We start from the raw sequence: 18,978 nt of genomic DNA on the forward strand, positions 1-18,978 counted from the left end.
TATATATATATATATTTTTTTTTTTCCCCTTTTCCTCTTTTTGTGAGTGTGTATGTGTATGCTTCTGTGTGTGATTTTGTCTGTATAGCTTTGCTTTTACCATTTGTTGCAGGGGTCTGTCTGTCCTTTTTTCTTGTTTTTTTGTATAGTTTTTAGGGCTTGTTATCATTGGTGGATTTGTTTTTTGGTTTCGTTGCTCTCTTCTTTGTTTTTTATTTATTACTTTAAAAAATTTTTTAAAATATTTTTTTATTTTAATAACTTTTTTATTTTATTTTCTTCTTTCTTTCTCTTGTTTTTATCCTTCTTATTCTGAGCCATGTGGATGACAGGCTCTTGGTGCTCCAGACAGGTGTCAGGGCTGTGCCTCAGAGGTGGGAGAGCCACACTCAGGACATTGCTCCACAGGAGACCTCCCAGCTCCACATAATTTCAAACGGTGAAAATCTCCCAGAGATCTCCATCTTAACACCAAGACCCAGCTCCACTCAATGACCAGGAAGCTCCAGTGCTGGACACCCTATGCCAAACAACTAACAAGACAGGAACACAACCACACCCATTAGCAGAGAGGCTGCCTAAAATCATAAGGCCACAGACACCCCAAAACACACCACCAGGCGTGAACCTGCCCACCAGAAAGAAAATATCCAGCCTCATCCAACAGAACATAGGCACTAGTCCCCTCCACCAGGAAGCCTACACAACCCACTGAACCAACCTTAGCCAATGGAGACAGACACCAAAAACAATGGGAACTACAAACTTGCAGCCTGCGAAAAGGAAACCCCAAACACAGTAAGTTAAGCAAAATGAGAACACAGAGAAACACACAACAGATGAATGAGCAAGGTAAAAACCCACCAGACCGAACAAATGAAGAGGAAATAGGCATTCTACCTGAAAAAGAATTCAGAATAATGATAGTAAAGATATCCAAAATCTTGGAAATAAAATGGAGAAAATACAAGAAATGTTTAACAAGGACCTAGAAGAACTAAAGAGCAAACAAACAATGATGAACAACACAATAAATGAAATTAATAATTCTCTAGAAGGAATCAATAGCAGAATAACTGAGGCAGAAAAATGGACAACTGACCTGGAAGATAAAACTGTGGAAATAACTACTGCAGAGCAGAATAAAGAAAGAAAATGAAAAGAATTGAGGACAGTCTCAGAGGCCTCTGGGACAACATTAAATGCAACAACATGCGAATTATAGGGGTCCCAAAAGAAGAAGAGAAAAAGAAAGGGACTGAGAAAATATTTGAAGAGATTATAGTTGGAAACTTCCCTAATATGGGAAGGGAAATAGTTAATCAAGTCCAGGCAGCACAGAGAGTCCCATACAGGATAAATCCAAAGACAAACACTCCAAGACACATATTAATCAAACTATCCAAAATTAAATACAAAGAAAAAATATTAAAAGCAGCAAGGAAAAAACAACAAATAATATACAAGGGCATCCCCATGAGGTTAACAGCTGATCTTTCAGCAGAAACTCTGCAAGCCATAAGGGAGTGGCAGGACATATTTAAAGAGATGAAGGGGAAGAGCCTACAACCAAGATTCCTCTACCCAGCAAGGATCTCATTCAGATTTGATGGAGAAATTAAAACCTTTACAGACAAGCAAAAGCTAAGAGAATTCAGCACCACAAACCAGCTTTATAACAAATACTAAAGGAATTTCTCTAGGCAGGAAACACAAGAGAAGGAAAAGACCTACAATAACAAACCCAAAACAATTAAGAAAATGGTAATAGAAACATACATATTGATAATTACCTTAAATGTAAATGGATTACATGCTCTAACTAAAAGACATAGACTGGCTGAATGGATATGACAACAAAACCCGTATATATGCTGTCTACAAGAAACCCACTTCAGACCTAGGGACACATACAGACTGAAAGTGAGGGGATGGAAAAAGATATTCCATGCAAATGGAAATCAAACGAGAGCTGGAGCAGCAATTCTCATATCAGACAAAATACACTTTAGAACAAAGACTATTACAAGGCACAAAGAAGGAAACTATATAATGATCAAGGGATCAGTTTAACAAGGAAGATATAGCAATTGTAAATATTTATGCACCCAACATAGGAGCACCTCAATACATAAGGCAAATACTAACAGCCATAAAAGGGGAAATCGACAGAAACATCATAGTAGGGGACTTTAACATCCCACTTTCACCAGTGGACAGATCATCCAAAATGAAAATATAAATAAGGAAACACAAGCTTCAAATGATACATTAAACAAAATGGACTTAATTGATATTTATAGGACATAATCAAAGACAACAGAATACACTTTCTTCTCAAGTGCTCATGGAACATTCTCCAGGATAGACCATATCTTGGGTGGGTCACAAATCAAGCCTTGGTAAATTTTAGAAAATTGAAATCATATCAAGTATGTTTTCTGACCACAACGCTATGAGACTAGATATCAATTACAGGAAAAGATCTGTAAAAAAATACAAACACATGGAGGCTAAACAATACACTACTTAATAACCAAGAGATCACTGAAGAAATCAAAGAGGAAATCAAAAAATACCCAGAAACAAATCACAATGAAAACACGATGACCCAAAACCTATGGGATGCAGCAAAAGCAGTTCTAAGAGGGAAGTTTATAGCAATACAAGCCTACCTTAAGAAACAAGAAACATCTCAAATAAACAACCTAACCTTACACCTAAAGCAATTAGAGAAAGAACAAAAATCCGCAAAGTTAGCAGAAGGAAAGAAATCATAAAGATCAGATCAGAAATAAATGAAAAGGAAATGAAGGAAACGATAGCAAAGATCAATAAAACTAAAAGCTGGTTCTTTGAGAAGATAAACAAAATTGATAAACCATTAGCCAGACTCATCAGGAAAACAAAGGAGAAGACAAGTCAATAGAATTATAAATGAAAAAGGAGAAGTAACAACTGACACTGCAGAAATACAAAGGATCATGAGAGATTACTACAAGCAACTCTATGCCAATAAAATGGACAACCTGGAAGAAATGGACAAATTCTTAGAAATGCACAACCTGCCAATACTGAACCAGGAAGAAATAGAAAATATGAACAGACCAGTCACAAGCAGTGAAATTGAAACTGTGATTAAAAATCTTCCAACAAGCAAAAGCCCAGGACCAGATGTCTCACAGGTGAATTCTGTCAAACATTTAGAGAAGAGCTAACACCTATCCTTCTCAAACGCTTCCAAAATATAGCAGAGGGAGGAACACTGCCAAACTCATTCTATGAGGCCACCATCACCTTGATACCAAAACCAGACAAAGATGTCACAAGGAATGAAAACTACAGGCCAATATCACTGGTGAGCATAGATGCAAAAATCCTCAACAACATACTAGCAAACAGAATCCAACAACACATTAAAAGGATCATCCACCATGATCAAGTGGGGTGTAATCCCAGGAATGCAAGGATTCTTCAATATACGCAAATCAATCAGTGTGATACACCATATTAACAAATTGAAGGAGAAAAACCATATGATCATCTCAATAGATGCAGAGAAAGCTTTCGACAAAATTCAACACCCATTTATGATAAAAACCCTGCAGAAAGTAGGCATAGAGGGAACTTACCTCAACATAATAAAGGCCATATATGACAAACCCACAGCCAACATCGGCCTCAATGGTGAAAAACTGAAACCATTTCCACTAAGGTCAAGAACAAGACAAGGTTGCCCACTCTCACCACTCTTATTCAACATAGTTTTGGAAGTTTTAGCCACAGCAATCAGAGAAGAAAAAGGTATAAAAGGAATCCAAATTGGAAAAGAAGAAGTAAAGCTGTCACTGTTTACAGATGACATGATACTATACAAAATGAATCCTAAAGATGCTACCAGAAAGCTACTAGAGCTAATCAATGAATTTGGTAAAGTAGCAGGATACAAAATTAATGCACAGAAATCTCTGGCATTCCTATACACTAAGGATGAAAAATCTGAAAGTGAAATCAAGAAAACACTCCCATTTACCATTGCAACAAAAAGAAAAAAATATCTAGTAATAAACCTACCTAAGGAGACAGAAGACCTGTATGCAGAAAATTATAAAACACTGATGAAAAAAATTAAAGATGATACAAATAGATGGAGAGATATACCATGTTCTTGGATTGAAAGAATCAACATTGTGAAAATGACTGTACTACCCAAAGCAATCTACAGATTCAGTGCAATCCCTATCAAACTACCACTGGCATTTTTCAGGGAACTAGAACAAAAAATTTCACAATGTGTATGGAAACACAAAAGACCCTGAATAGCCAAAACCATCTTGAGAAAGAAAAACGGAGCTGGAGGAATCAGGCCTCCTGACTTCAGACTTTACTACAAAGCTACAGTAATTAAGACAGTATGGTACTGGCACAAAAACAGAAATATAGATGAATGGAGCAGGATAGAAAGCCCAGAGATAAGCCCATGCACATATGGTGACCTTTTCTTTGATGAAGGAGGCAAGACTATACAGTGGAGAAAAGACAGCCTCTTCAATAAGTGGTCCTGGGAAAACTGGACAGCTACATGTAAAAGAATGAAATTAGAACACTCCCTAGTACCATACACAAAAATAAACTCAAAGACCTAAATGTAAGGCCAGACACTATTAAACTCTTAGAGGAAAACATAGGCAGAACACTCCATGTCGTAAATCACAGCAAGATCCCTTTTGATCCACCTCCTAGAGAAATGGAAATGAAAACAAAAATAAACAAATGGGACCTAATGAAACTTAAAAGCTTTTGCACAGCAAAGGAAACCATAAAGAAGACAAAAAGACAACCCTTAGAACGCGAGAAAATATTTGCAAGTGAAGCAACTGACAAAGGATTAATCTCCAAAATTTACAAGGAGCTCATGCAGCTCAATATCAAAAAAACAAACAACCCAATCCCAAAATGGGCAGAAGAGCTAAATAGACATTTCTCCAAAGAAGATATACAGATTGCCAACAAACACATGAAAGAATGCTCAACATCATTAATTAGAGAAATGCCAATCAAAACTACAATGAGATATCATCTCACACCAGTCAGAATGGCCATCATCAAAAAATCTACAATAAATGCTGAAGAGGCTGTGGAGAAAAGGGAACCCTCTTGCACTGTTGGTGGGAGTGTAAATTGATACAGCCACTATGGAGAACAGTTTGGAGGTTCCTTAAAGAACTATAAATAGAAATACCATACGACCCAGCAATCCCACTACTGGGCATATACCCTGAGAAAACCATAATTCAAAAAATACATGTACCACAATGTTCATTGCAGCTCTATTTACAATAGCCAGGACATGGAAACAATCTAAGTGTCCATCAACAGATGAATGGATAAAGAAGATGTGGCACATATATACAATGGAATTTTACTCAGCCATAACAAGAAACAAAATTGAGGTATTTACAGTGAGGCGGATAGACCTAGAGTGTGTCATACAGAGTGAAGTAAGTCAGTAAGAGAAAAACATACCTTATGCTAACACATATATATGGAATCTAAAAAAAAAAGAAATTGTCATGAAGAACCTAGGGGCAAGACTGGAATATGGACACAGACGTACTAGAGAATGGACCTGAGGGTATGGGGAGGGGGAAGGGTAAGCTGTGATAAAGTGAGAGAGTGGCATGGACATATATACACTACCAAACGTAAAATAGATAGCTAGTGGGAAGCAGCCACATAGCACAGTGAGATCAGCTCAGTGCTTTGTGACCACCTAGAGGAGTGGGATAGGGAGGGTGGGAGGGAGGGAGACGCAAGAGGGAAGAGACATGGGGATATATGTATATGTATAACTGATTCACTTTGTTATAAAGCAGGAGCTAACACACCATCGTAAAGCAATTATACTCCAATAAAGTTGTTAATAAAAAAAAACTAAATTGTTGAACTGTGTTAAATGTGCTAAGCAGTCAAAATAAGACAGAAACTATAAAAAGGCATCAGAGACCTTAGCAAGATCAATTTTCAGTGGATGCTGAAGACAGAGACCAGAGTTGAATAGATTGAGGACGAGAAGGTGACAAATGGAAATGGCAAATGAAGTCAACTTTTTTAGAAGTTTAGCTGTAAAGGGGAGAGGGAGGGCTCTCTGAAGAAGGGGAATTATAGTGAAGGATCTGGAAACAATGACATATACTAGGAATGTTTGAAAAATTAAGAAGATTTGACCTGAATAGGGGAAGACTTAGAGGAGTTCTGTCTTCAGATATTTGAAAACCTTGCAAGTCAAGGAGATGCTTTATTTTTAATTTTTAGAAGGAAGAACCAGGACCAATGTTTACAGAGAAATGGATTTTGACTCAACATTAGAAAACATCTTGAGCTGTCAAACAGTTGAATAGTTAGTTGCCTTGTGAGAAGTGAGCCTCCTGTCACAAAAAGTGGAAAACAAGAAGCTGTAAAGTCAGCATTCTAGTCCATTTCCAGTTCCTGGAAATGACTCCTGTATTGACTTAGGACTGAGCCCAGATGGACCTCCATCTCCCACTGCATTCTTGGGCCTGTTGTTGCATGAGTTTGTTTAAATAGGAAGTTATTAGTCCTTTCTTGAGTATAAAAGGGAATTACCAGTTCTTGAGGCTCCACATCTCTTTAGACTCTTTAGTGCTCTAACCACCCACATGTAGAAATTAAAGAGGAAAAGACCAAGGCCTCATAAGTAACTTTAGGTAGGTTTCTTTGTTGTTTACTGTGCTTAATTTCACATTTGCAGTGACCAGTATCTCATTTGGTTCCTTAAATATTATTCTGAATTTGGGAAGGTCTGATTGCCTACCTACAAACAGGCCATTGGCCACAAAGATATTGTTGTGTTTAGAGTGCAGCACCCATATTCTTTATGCTTTGAGAGGGGTCTTTTATGCATTGATGATGACAGCATCTTAGGGGGGAGTATAGGATTGGTCATGGGGATTATCTTTTGTTTTCCTACTTTTTCTTGGAGCCTGATTTTGTTTTAGAGATAGCATATTTGGAAGAAAAAGGGTAAAAATAGTAGTGAGGCAGGGTCCCCTATGATTTTATATTCATGGAATATAGAAAACTGATATTTTTTTCCTTATGTATTTAGAAAAACACTTTGTCGGAGAAGGAAAATATAGATCCTGTTAGCAGGTAAGTGGAGAAACAACAGTAGTGTTGTTTCTTGTGGCCTCAAGTTATAACTATGGAGGAAGGAGGGAAGGAGAGCAGAGAGGTGAATGTAGCTTATAATAACGAGGTTCTATAGACTTTCTCTGTGGTTGCCAGAAAAAAAGTTTCTTTACCTTTTTTTTTGGTAACATCTTTATTGGAGTATAATTGCTTTACAATGTTGTGTTAGTTTCTGCTAGTTTCTGCTTTATAACAAAGTGAATCAGCTATACGTATCATATATCCCCATATCTTCTCCCTCTTGCGTCTCCCTCCCACTCTCCCTATCCCACACCCCTCTAGGTGGTCACAAAGCACCGAGCTGTCCCCATGCTATGCGGCTGCTTCCCACTAGCTATCTATTTTACATTTGGTAGTATTTATAAGTCCATGCACTCTTTCACTTTGTTCTAGCTTACCCTTCCCCCTCCCCGTGTCCTCAAGTCCATTCTCTATGTCTGTGTCTTTACTCATGTCCTGGCCCTAGGTTCATCTAACATTTTTTTTTTTTTAGATTCCATATATATGTGTTAGCATTCGGTACTTGTTTTTCTCATTCTGACTTACTTCACTCTGTATGACAGACTCTAGGTCCATCCACCTCACTACAAATAACTCAGTTCTTTACTTTTTAGTTTCTGTTGAAAGTATGGCCCTTCATAGAATTACTCTTACTCTAAAATACTTCCATCTTATATAATACATGAAATAGAAAATAAAATAGTCTTGTTCCTCCTTCTATCTAAAGATAAGGCTTCTCTTTTTTCCCTATTGGTAATTTAAATAAATATTAAAACGTTATTTCTAAAAGTCTGAACAATTCATCATTAGAAATCTATAATTCACCCCAATTTAAATTTTTAAATTGATTTTTAGGCTATTGTGCCAAACTCCTTGACCTCAGAAATCCACATCTCCACATAACCACATTTTTGTTCACAGAATGTTGCCGAAAAACAATCATGCCATGACTTTATAGGGATTATCTTCTAATTCATGGAATAAAAGATATTAGAACTTGTACCAAATTGGTCTCTTTTTGTATTCTTTTTGAAAATAGTTATTTTATTCATTTTGTGGGTCAGTTTAGTTACATATCCTCACACTTCTTGTTTCACACATCTGTAAGACATTGTATTTTAATACATAAACCTTTCGTTCCTTAGCTTGGTCCAGACAAGTCCTATCCTCATCAAATTCATTCTCATTTTCAGAACTGTTGAGAACAGAGTCACTTGGACTCTCCTCTGTGGATGTCCTTAGAGCTGCACAGATCACGCATTTCCTACTCACTGGTTGAGACCTCCTAGTTGCTGCCTCACATGCCTTTCATCTCAGATGGAACTTGCCTGCCGGATTTTCTCTCGCACCTTCTTCTCGTGGACTTCCATTTTTACCTGCTTCAGTATCTTGCTGCTGCTCACTTAGGCTTGAAGTCTCAGCACCCAGTGCAGTGTCTGCCCCTGTACTGTCTTGTTTCCATGCTTAGCTCCGTTCACACAGTCACAGTCCCAGCAGGCCCCCAGTCCTTGGCTCCCGGCCCTATCTTTGCAGGGAATGTTAACACTAAGAAACTTGAGTCAGACTCCCTGTTCCCCAGATAGCAGACTCAGACCCCTTAGTTTGAGCATTTAGGGTCTCTTGCCATCAGGTTCCAACTTGCCTTCCACACCGCATCCTCTACTCTTTCCTTTCCTGTAAAACTGTGTGGAAGCTGTGCCTTCTGGGTTAGGTATGTTAAAAGGAATTCTTTTCCATTGCTGTATGCAAAATAACAGGGGCAGGATGCTATACTCGTAGGAATTTGGGCACCAAATTGAGCTACTCTGTCTTATTTGACAAAGCACATCCATTTGGGGAGATGGGGGCTGTGTTTTAAAAGGAGCATGCTTTAAAGCATTATTAATTGTTAAAATAAAACAGAACAAAACAAAGAAGAACCCTATCTATGACAGTAGACTGTTTCCACCTGCACATGGCTGAAATACCATTTGGAGAGACAGAGGGAGAGAGACACGGGGGTGGGGTTAGGGTGTGCAGCTTGACATTAACAAGAGAGGAGGCAGACAGTTGGTGGTGGTTATAGTTTCTGTGTTCTTTATATCCTTGATCATCAAGTTGCAACCTCCCCCTCATCCAGTTCCTTTAAAAAATGTGATACTTAGTGAATTTTCTTCCTATGCCTCTGCCAAGACGTTACTGAAGCTTTTCTTTTCCCCATAGTCAGCAACAAAAGGCACAGAATCGTGTCTTTGAGTTTTTGAGGGCTATAGTTATGACTACTATTACTATGCAATAACCAAGAATTGGGTTTTCACATTCTGAAAATAAGAATATGAATATAAATGTCTTTTGATTAATATATCAGCCCTACAGATGTCTTTATTTGTTCTAGCCAAGCATTTCTTTAATAGTTCTATTAAAAAATCGGTTTTTCTTTTTATTTTGAAAAATTAAATGGTGTTTTAATAGTGTTAGAGGTATCTAGTATATCCCACTTTATTACAATTAACTTTTTCTTTTAACATCTTTATTGGAGTATAATTGCTTTACAGTGTTGTGTTAGTTTCTGCTGTTTAACAAAGTGAATCAGCTATACATATACATATACCCCATATCCCCTCCCTCTTGCGTCTCCCTCCCACCCTCCTTATCCCACCCCTCTAGGTGGTCACAAAGCACCGAGCTGATCTCCCTGTGCTGCGTCCCACTAGCTATCTGTTTTACATTTGGTAGTGTATATATGTCCATGCCACTCTCTCACTTTGTTACAATTAACTTTTTATCAGCCCTCTTCCAGAGAGCAGTAGAAAGAGAATATTTTTCAAACTGTTCAAAGAATAGATATGAAAGGAATAACAAAATTTAAATATTTTTATATGTGTGTGTTTACATCAGAAAGACATTTTTCTAAATTCATTACAGTATTTTAGATGTAATTCTTTGAGCAGTCAGATCTTTTAAAATGTGTTTGAGAAACAATAGAAAAGTCACATTTTAAGTATAATCTATTTAAAATACATGTTATTCTTCCTTATATTTGAACAGTCTGTTCAAAACAATCCATTCATATGGGATTTTGCTTGTACAGATCTGAGTGGGAATCAGTAGTTTCTTTGTTTGTCACTATGGAAACAAGTCAGCCTATCCTGAATGGCGGTTAGATCACGCAGAGTGATGCTCATGTTTCAGTGTAACTTCATCATGGAGCAGGCTGGCGCTGACATCTTGCCTCCAGCTCTTCCCTCCTGGAAGCCCAGCGCCATGCAGGATCCACCCCGGAGGCTTTCTGCTGTGCCATTCCTCAGCTCCTTTTTCCAGGGCCGACGACACTCTGCCTCCGACCCCATCGTGCGACTGCAGCAGGGGCGGCGCAGCTCCACTGCCAAGATGCTCTCGTCATCCTCTCTCCAGGTGATGGTGGCCATGTCCTCCGTCAGCTGTGCTGAGAGAAACCCAACTTGCCCCGAGAGAAAAAGTAAAGCTCCTTTTCTTCTTAAAGATTGCCACAGCTTTGAGTTTAAATATAAGAACTGTGAAGAGGTTATACTGTGTTGATACTTTTTAAATTTTTGACAATTAATCCTGCATTATACTTTTTATTGTCTGTTATGCTAAGAGATTCAGTAGACATGTAATAGGAGATAAAAATGATTGAATGTTTTATGTTTTTTCATTAAAAATGTAGTTTTTGCACAAAACTCATTCTCTTGTAGAAGATCTGCTTTTACAGTTTCTTCCTTTTCATTACCAATATGACATGTGGAGATTATTGTGTGCAAAAGCCTTTTCTGTAGTAAAGGATAGTGTACTTACACGAAAGGGAAACAGTTTTATTCCTGACAGAGTGAAGGGGACTTAGCACCAGCTTGTCATCTACAGTCCTGAGAGAAAATGGAAGCTGTTTCCCATGTTACTATTCTGTTCGGAGAGTAGGATTTTGAATCGTCCCTTTGAATGTTCTAGGAAATTCAGGACGTCCAACACCAAAGTATACAAAAGTTGGAGAGCGTTTACGGCATGTCATTCCTGGACATATGGCCTGTTCCATGGCATGTGGTGGCAAAGCTTGCAAGTATGAAAATGCAGCTCGCTGGAGCAAACAGGAGCAAGCTATTAAGGGGGTCTACTCATCCTGGTAAGTGATTCTGTCTGTCTTTGGTAGCTCCCACCTACTGCTAAGCGGGAAAACAGAATGGGCGTGTAGGAGATGACCAGGAGGCAGTGGGCTGTAGAAGAAGGAATGTGGGGTTCTGAAATCAGAGGACCTCACCTCCATCCCTGGCTTTGCCACTTGACAAGCTGTGTGATCTTGGTCTACTCACACAGGCAGTCAGAGCCACAGTTTCCTGATCTGTAAAATGGAAATAATGAAACCAGCCCTATAGGGTTTTTTTTTAATTGAAAGGAATGCTGTATGTAAAGTATCTTAAAGAAATGGTAACTAGATAGCTCTTAAATTTCAGAAATTGCTAAAAATAATTTAAATGTTCAACTATAAATTTGAGAAATTATGAGGTACATAGGTAGTTTTTCAGTTTCATACAGGTAAGCTTTAGCCTCGTTTTTATTTTGTTCCTGTATTCTGTATAAAAGGATACATTTTCATACAAACACATACACTTCCAGTCTGCCTCAGTAGAAGGTGGTACGAGTTGTCAATTCAGTAGATGAAATACGATGCTTACTTTGTTTATGGTACGTAAGTGTAATTCATTCATTATTGAATCATACTGCTTTTATTATTAATAGTAAACTGTCGAGTATACCTTTTTTGATGTAGTGATATCTCTAAAAAATTCTGATATTCAAAACCAAATCACATTTGGAATGCACTAAGAGGAATTCACTATTCAAAGAACTCTGCTTGTGAATCATTTTATAGAGCAAGAATTCATTTACAAATTAGATATTTGTCAACCAGCTTACTAACTTGCAACCCTGTACCTTGTCATATTGGATTTTCTGGATACATGTGTAGTACTATAGTCTGGGGTCCACTGTCACTGTTGTTCTCCACAGATCATGTTCTAGTTTATCACTATCTTTCTTGAAGAATGTTGTGAAAAAGCAAACACTATTCCTGAGGTGTGGTCAGACAAGTAAATTTCTAATAATGAAGCTTAAGGTCACATTCATATTTTTGGTTTATTGTTGACTAAACTATCTGAACTTTTTTCGCCTCTACTGCTTTCATGTTACATCTCTCTCAATCCTACACTAAGTGCTATTAAATTTGGGGGGTCCCAAACCTTTGGGGGGCCCTGTTAAACAGTTTTAGACATTGCCCCAGGCATGAGGGATAGTATCTTTCTGAATCCTGACCTGTTCATCTAATGTCTCTGTTACTCCTCTCAGGTTCTTGTGACCCACAACTTGCAATAGTCTACCTTATGTATCTTTCACTAGGCCACTGGTGAGAAATGTAATCAGAACAGAGTGAAGCCAGAGCCCTAGTGAGAGTGATAGCCATTTACTGGGTCTCTATCCCTTTGTACACTCAGTAAACATCCATTTGGTTAAAAGCCAGGCACGGTGCTGAACACTCTCAAATTATTATCTTCATAAAACTCTTTAAGTAGGCATCATTAATGTCATTTTATTGGTGAAGGAATTGAAGTCCAGAGGGACTAAGTAATTTGCTACACAGCGAGAAAGTAGAAAAGCCAGCATTTGAAACCAGGTCCGACTGACTCCAAAGCCATATTTTTTGCAAAATTACAGTAACTCAGCATTTATTCATAACCACATGCTAGGATTTGTGCTAAAGTCTTTACATTCACATCATATTGAATTCTCACACCAACCTTGTGAGGCAGGCATTATTCCCACTCAATACATTAGGTAACTGAGGTACAGATAGCTATGTAACTAAAAATGCCTCCCAGCTGGCCCTCCTCATTTAGTCAGTAACCTTTGGATAACTAATCCAGGATGTCCTTTGCTGCCAGCTGAGGTTTCTCCATCATTCCATCATGTCCACTATAATCTCATGAAAGTCCTTGAAAGTACTTTGCTGGAGTCCATAAATACTTAATGTCCTGGAATTTTTTCCAGGGATTTAAGAAGCTAGGGTTTCTTAGAGCCCTAATCATAATACAGAATTGAAGTCAGATTTGTATAAGGAGATTCTTACCTTATAGCATTGTTGAAATCATAGAAAAAGTAAGGGCTTGAAATCTTGCTTTCTCAGTTTTGTGCATATCACCAGTCCCTCCTCCCATCTGTAGGGTCACTGATAATATCCTGGCCATGGCACGCCCATCCACTGAGCTCCTCGAGAAGTACTGCATCATCGAGCAGTTCCGAAGGTAAACGTTGCGTGTTTACACACTTTAACAAGCCAGCTTGTGTTTTCTCTTCTATTGCTTTTGACTTCAAATGGAAAGGTGCTTTCATTTTACCAACAGGAGTGTGAAGAACTTATTTCAAATAAGACAATTAAGGTTTTGAAAGTAGTTAATAATGTTTATTAATGCCAAAAATGGTTAATTTTTTTAACACTACCTCCCAATATGACTAATTTTTTTTTCTTTTTCCTTTAAGCCATGGCATAAAAAGTATCATCAACCTGCAGCGTCCTGGTGAGCATGCCAGCTGTGGGAACCCTCTGGAACAAGAAAGTGGCTTCACATACCTTCCTGAAGCCTTCATGGAGGCTGGCAGTAAGTCCTTCCATCCTCTTCTCCATGAGTTACCAAGGACAGAACTCAGAGACTTTCTGTCTATTCAGCTCTTAGGTTAAAAAGGTGATGGAAATAAACAGTTACTGCATAGCAGTGTAGTAGGGCTTCTAAAAAGTGAAGATGAGCTAACTTTGACTTTAAATAATGCTATCATTCTTCTGTGGTATTGGTGTTGAAAGTATAAGATTTCTTTTTCCCTGTGAGAGGGGACTTGAGAGGAGACCTTGTAGAAATAATGCCTGTATAATTAATATAAACAGTATCCAGACCTGTCATCTCATTTAATCCTTAAAGCAGTCACATAATGTAGTTGTTCTGCTTCACACATGAGGTCACACAGGCTGAGGAAGTTCTGACTTGCCCAAGATCACACAGCTTAAACATGGCAGCAGGATTGGAACCCAGGACTCATTCATGCTTTTACCTACCGCATAGCTCTGCCCCTGGGTAGGATGCAGGGATTCTGTATGTGACAATCTACAACTTGTTTTTAAGAAGTGTATGTTAGCTTTTTTATCCCACTAGTTAGAAAATCTATATGTACTACCTTATGCCATTTATCAGTCAGTTAGACATGTTTCCATGCTAAACAAGGTTGCATGCTTTCCCTCCATGGTTGAGTAATTTTGGCATAGATCATTGACTTTAATTTGCAATCCTGCTTTTCCTTAATTCTTTCTGACTGAGTTTCAGCAGGAAATGTGTTAAGTAATATAGAATGTTCTTTTTAAGAAATGTTAACAGTAAATTTACTGGAAATGTAAAAAGCCTATTATTTTAGGTCTACTCATCCAGTGAGATCTGCATGCCTTACAGCTTTATACTTTTCATGAATTCACTCACTTTTTTCAAATGTCTTTACAAGTATTTTTCCTGTATGTTGATTTTCTTCTTGTTCTCTTTCTCATTGTCCAGTTTACTTCTACAATTTTGGATGGAAGGATTATGGTGTAGCATCCCTTACCACCATCTTAGATATGGTGAAGGTGATGACATTTGCCTTACAAGAAGGAAAAGTAGCTATCCATTGTCATGCAGGGCTTGGTCGAACAGGTAAATTCTAGGAGGTGGTTTTATTGTCCTTCTACATGTTTAAACATATTAGGAATATTTCCTAATTCTAGAGGATAGTTTTCAGATTCCTATCAAAGTTTTAAGTCAAATGGAACAAGTCAGTAAAAGATACTTGAAATATCTTAGATAGCTTCAGTGACCATATATTCATAAGAGTATTTTTGAATGATTTAGTGCTAAAACCTCATCATATTGAGTAATAAATAGGTGGATTTCCAAAGCTAGCTAAATGATCTTTCTGATTTTCTTTTTTAAAGGAAAAAAAATCAACATTTTATTTTTAATATGCAGTGTCTTTTTAAAATGTAATTTTCCTTAACCAAAATAATAATGAAAATAGCAAGCATTGTTTCACCTACTATCTTTTTAAGTCTTTAGCAACAATGTAAGTTTTGAAGGAGGTTAATTTGCTACATCAAGTAAGTGGCAGGGCCATGATTTAAAACCCATGGCTGTAAGGATTTTGTTTATAAAGGAGAGTCTTACCTGTACCTAGAATTCTATATAAAAATCAATGATTTTACTTAAAAATGCTGCAGAATATCAGTGCAATACTGATATTGAGGCACAAAAAGGGTTGGAATTGGGCTTCCCTGGTGGCGCAGTGGTTGAGAGTCCGCCTGCCGATGCAGGGGACACGGGTTCGTGCCCCGGTCCGGGAAGATCCCACATGCCGCGGAGCGGCTGGGCCCGTGAGCCATGGCTGCTGAGCATGCGCGTCCGGAGCCTGTGCTCCACAACGGGAGAGGCCACAGCAGTGAGAGGCCCGCGTACCACCAAAAAAAAAAAAAAAAAAAAAAGAGTTGGAATCTTCATTGTCATGTAATCTAGCCAGACACCTGAGCTCGACTCTGTCCACAGTGTACCCATATACCTACCACTGGGTCTTCCACCTTCTGGGGAGCATCTTTAGGGTAGAGACTCAGTTCTGTCGCAGACTGTCAGCTCTCATGGTTGAGCCAAAATCTCACTGTTCTCGGGATTCCACATCATAGCTCTGCAGATATTTCATACTTACCCTAAAGAACTGCCATGTCCTAGTGAGAAAGATAGGTTGGACCTTGCCATGTACTAGGAAAACATGCATTTTTCAGAGGCTCTGATTTTCATGTGTAACGAGATTCACAAACTTGGTGATTTACACAGATGTCTTTTGAATTGCCTTTTACTTGATGTTAATTAACTTTTATATTTGAGTTAATTGATTATTGCCTTTTTATTATTCATTTTAATTTAGTATTAATTAACAAGAATACATAATGTTTATACTGTTAAGGCTATTTTCCTTAATATTAAGTGCTTATAGAAAAATAGTTATGGTCTAGAGGAAAATACATATTAGTTTAGGCATTAGTTTAGTCTTAAATAAGAATCATCAGGAGAAAAAAATAGATTGTGAATGTGAATAATTGCCAAAGATAAAAATACCCAAGTAGGAAAAATGCCAGTCTGGAATGTGCCACCAGTTGATGTCAAAGATGGCAGGGGTGGGAAGTTCCAAGCAGAGTGTACAGACTGATTGGATAGAAATTTTTAAGAGCTGTTCAGCGTGAAAAGCAGGATTGGCTTTCTTCCATGTTGGAGCTGGGCATTAATGACGGTCAATGGGCCAGGTCATCAGTTTATTCAGTCATCACCCTCCACACTCAGTCATCCCCCCTCACTCCACACCTACTCAGCTTCACTGTGACAGTTCTTGGTGCTTGCCCTGGAGTGCAGAGGTGACCAAGTGTTCTCAGTCAAGGGGAGGGTTGCCACATAGACTTAGTAAATAGATGAACACCTGTACAAAAAGTCATCGTTGTCCTTAAAATGTTTCTGTATTTATATGGTTTCCTAACAGATATTCAAATTTTAAATCACCAAAGAGTATAAATAAAAATATAAGCTTTTCTCTTATCAATATTCTCTTCTTCACTGTTCAGGTGTTTTAATAGCATGTTACTTAGTTTTTGCAACAAGAATGACTGCTGACCAAGCAATTATATTTGTTCGGGCAAAGCGACCTAATTCCATACAAACCCGAGGACAGCTACTATGTGTAAGGGAATTTACTCAGTTTCTGATTCCTCTTCGCAATATATTCTCTTGCTGTGACCCCAAGGCACATGCTGTCACCTTAGCACAGTATCTCATTCGTCAGCGGCATCTGCTTCATGGCTATGAGGCACGACTTCTGAAACATGTACCCAAAATTATCCATCTCGTGTGCAAATTGTTGCTGGACTTAGCTGAGAACAGGCCAGTAGTGACGGAAGAAGTGGCAGAAGTACCTGGCCTCTCTGCTGAAATTGAAAAGACTGTTTCTGAGATGGTCACAATGCAGCTGGATAAAGAGTTACTGAGACATGACAGTGATGCATCGGACTCTTTCACCCCCAGTGCAGTGGTGGCAGATTTTGAGAATCAGGATGTGATTCTTTCCAGTGAGCAAGAGTTTGACCCTCTTTGGAAGAGGCGGAATGTTGAGTGCCTTCAGCCCCTGACTCGTCTGAAAAGGCAGCTGAGCTACAGTGACTCGGACTTAAAGAGAGCCGAGTCATTTCTGGAGCAAGGGAGGACTCCGTGGACAGTGCCTGCCCAGGCCTTGCTTTGCCATAACCCCAGGGAGCAGAAGCACATAAGCCATTGTTACTCCCCACAGTCTCCACAGCTAGATTTAAATAAGGAAACGCTGGTCCGCAGTACATTTTCTTTCTGGAATCACGCTAAATTGGGAGGCCTGGAAGGACTCAAAGATGACAGGTCATCAATTTTCCATAGGACGAACATTCCAAAGGAAGTACAGCGAAGTAGAACCTTCTCTTCCGGTATTTCAGGTTCATACAACCCTGGGGAACAAGTTACACCAAATTTTGCAAATATCCCTAAGGAACTAAACTGTTCTCACCAGCAAATGTCCCACTGTGAGTGTGAAACTCGTGGTGGTTGTAGCCCAAGCTCCGTTACGGAGGACAGTGAGACTTGCCACCACCCCGTGGACTGTGCGTCCAGTCCCAAAGCACAGTTCTTGGTTGGACCTGAAACCCAGGATAGCAAATACCTGTCTGAAGTTGCTGCATACACGGCTTTACATTCTGACTTGAGTGTTGAAGCGAGGAGAATACTGGCAGCCAAAGCCCTGGCAAATTTAAATGAGATTGCAGAAAAGGAGGAAGTGAAAAAGAAGGTAGAAATGTGGCAGGTACTTGTATTTCATTTAATTATATATGAGTGGGAAATATTTGTGTAAGAGCAAAAACAGTACATTTTCCCAAATTCATTTGTTACAGGAATTTGAAGACATGTTTGTATAATACGTAACTTTTGAACTTCAAGTTACTCAGCTATAATACCAGCTGGCTGTCATAGAAACAGCAGACACAGGGCTGTTTTGTAGGTTCATTTCAGTCTCTGTGAAGGAAAGCCCTTAGTGCTTAGCACTCAGCAGGGTGCTTGACTGAGCAAGGCAATGATATTGATTGATGTCGATAGTTTCCTTCTTTCTCACTGGGCTTGCAGGACTGATGGACAGATGAACAGACCACAGCAGACAGCTGTAGGAACTGACCCGAAGTATCTCTAACCTGAGACCTAGCAGGGAACCACTCTCTGAGAACCAGTGACAGAGATATAAATGAAATAGAGACAATTCTTTTCCAAAGCTCATTAACCCAACTATCAAGTAAAGCCAGAAGGACGAGTGATGGATGCTGTCTGCTCAGCATTCCCTCCTGCAGACTTCCCAGTCCACCCCAATAAGTCAGGTGTTGGATTCCGGAAGGCAAATGGGAGTGGCCACAGCGTACCTTTGTGCCACTGATTTTATCTGAGATTGGGTTCTTGGGGTCTATTTCTTAGCCTTTACTTAAATTAGAATGTGAAATTTTAAATTTTAATGCCTTCTTGTGTTGTACTTTCACTAGGAAGACAGTCTTAAATTAGCCTTGCTCTCTGCCCAAAATAAGCATCTGGTCTAGAGAAAAGGCAGGCCTTATAAACCTAGTTATCAGAAACAAGTAAACTGCCCAAATGTGGGGCTGACCTG

The 18,978-nt window shown here is 38.8% G+C and overlaps 1 protein-coding gene across 3 annotated transcripts in view; it reads left to right on the forward strand.

Annotated features, from left to right (window-relative positions):
* PTPDC1 (protein tyrosine phosphatase domain containing 1) overlaps window positions 1–18,978 on the forward strand; it is a 92,815-nt gene that overhangs the window by 61,488 nt on the left and 12,349 nt on the right. For 2 of the 3 annotated variants that reach the window (XM_033413639.2, XM_004284102.4), the window contains exons 3-7: window positions 11,158–11,329; window positions 13,422–13,502; window positions 13,738–13,856; window positions 14,793–14,930; window positions 16,877–18,135. In XM_033413639.2, the coding sequence (XP_033269530.1) occupies window positions 11,158–11,329; window positions 13,422–13,502; window positions 13,738–13,856; window positions 14,793–14,930; window positions 16,877–18,135 (1,769 nt within the window). Of the gene's footprint in view, window positions 1–9,776; window positions 10,670–11,157; window positions 11,330–13,421; window positions 13,503–13,737; window positions 13,857–14,792; window positions 14,931–16,876; window positions 18,136–18,978 lie in introns of those variants that run through there. The other variant, XM_004284101.3, reaches the window with a different exon arrangement.

This window comes from Orcinus orca, chromosome 6, assembly GCF_937001465.1.
Source record: "Orcinus orca chromosome 6, mOrcOrc1.1, whole genome shotgun sequence".
Lineage (NCBI taxonomy): Eukaryota > Metazoa > Chordata > Mammalia > Artiodactyla > Delphinidae > Orcinus > Orcinus orca.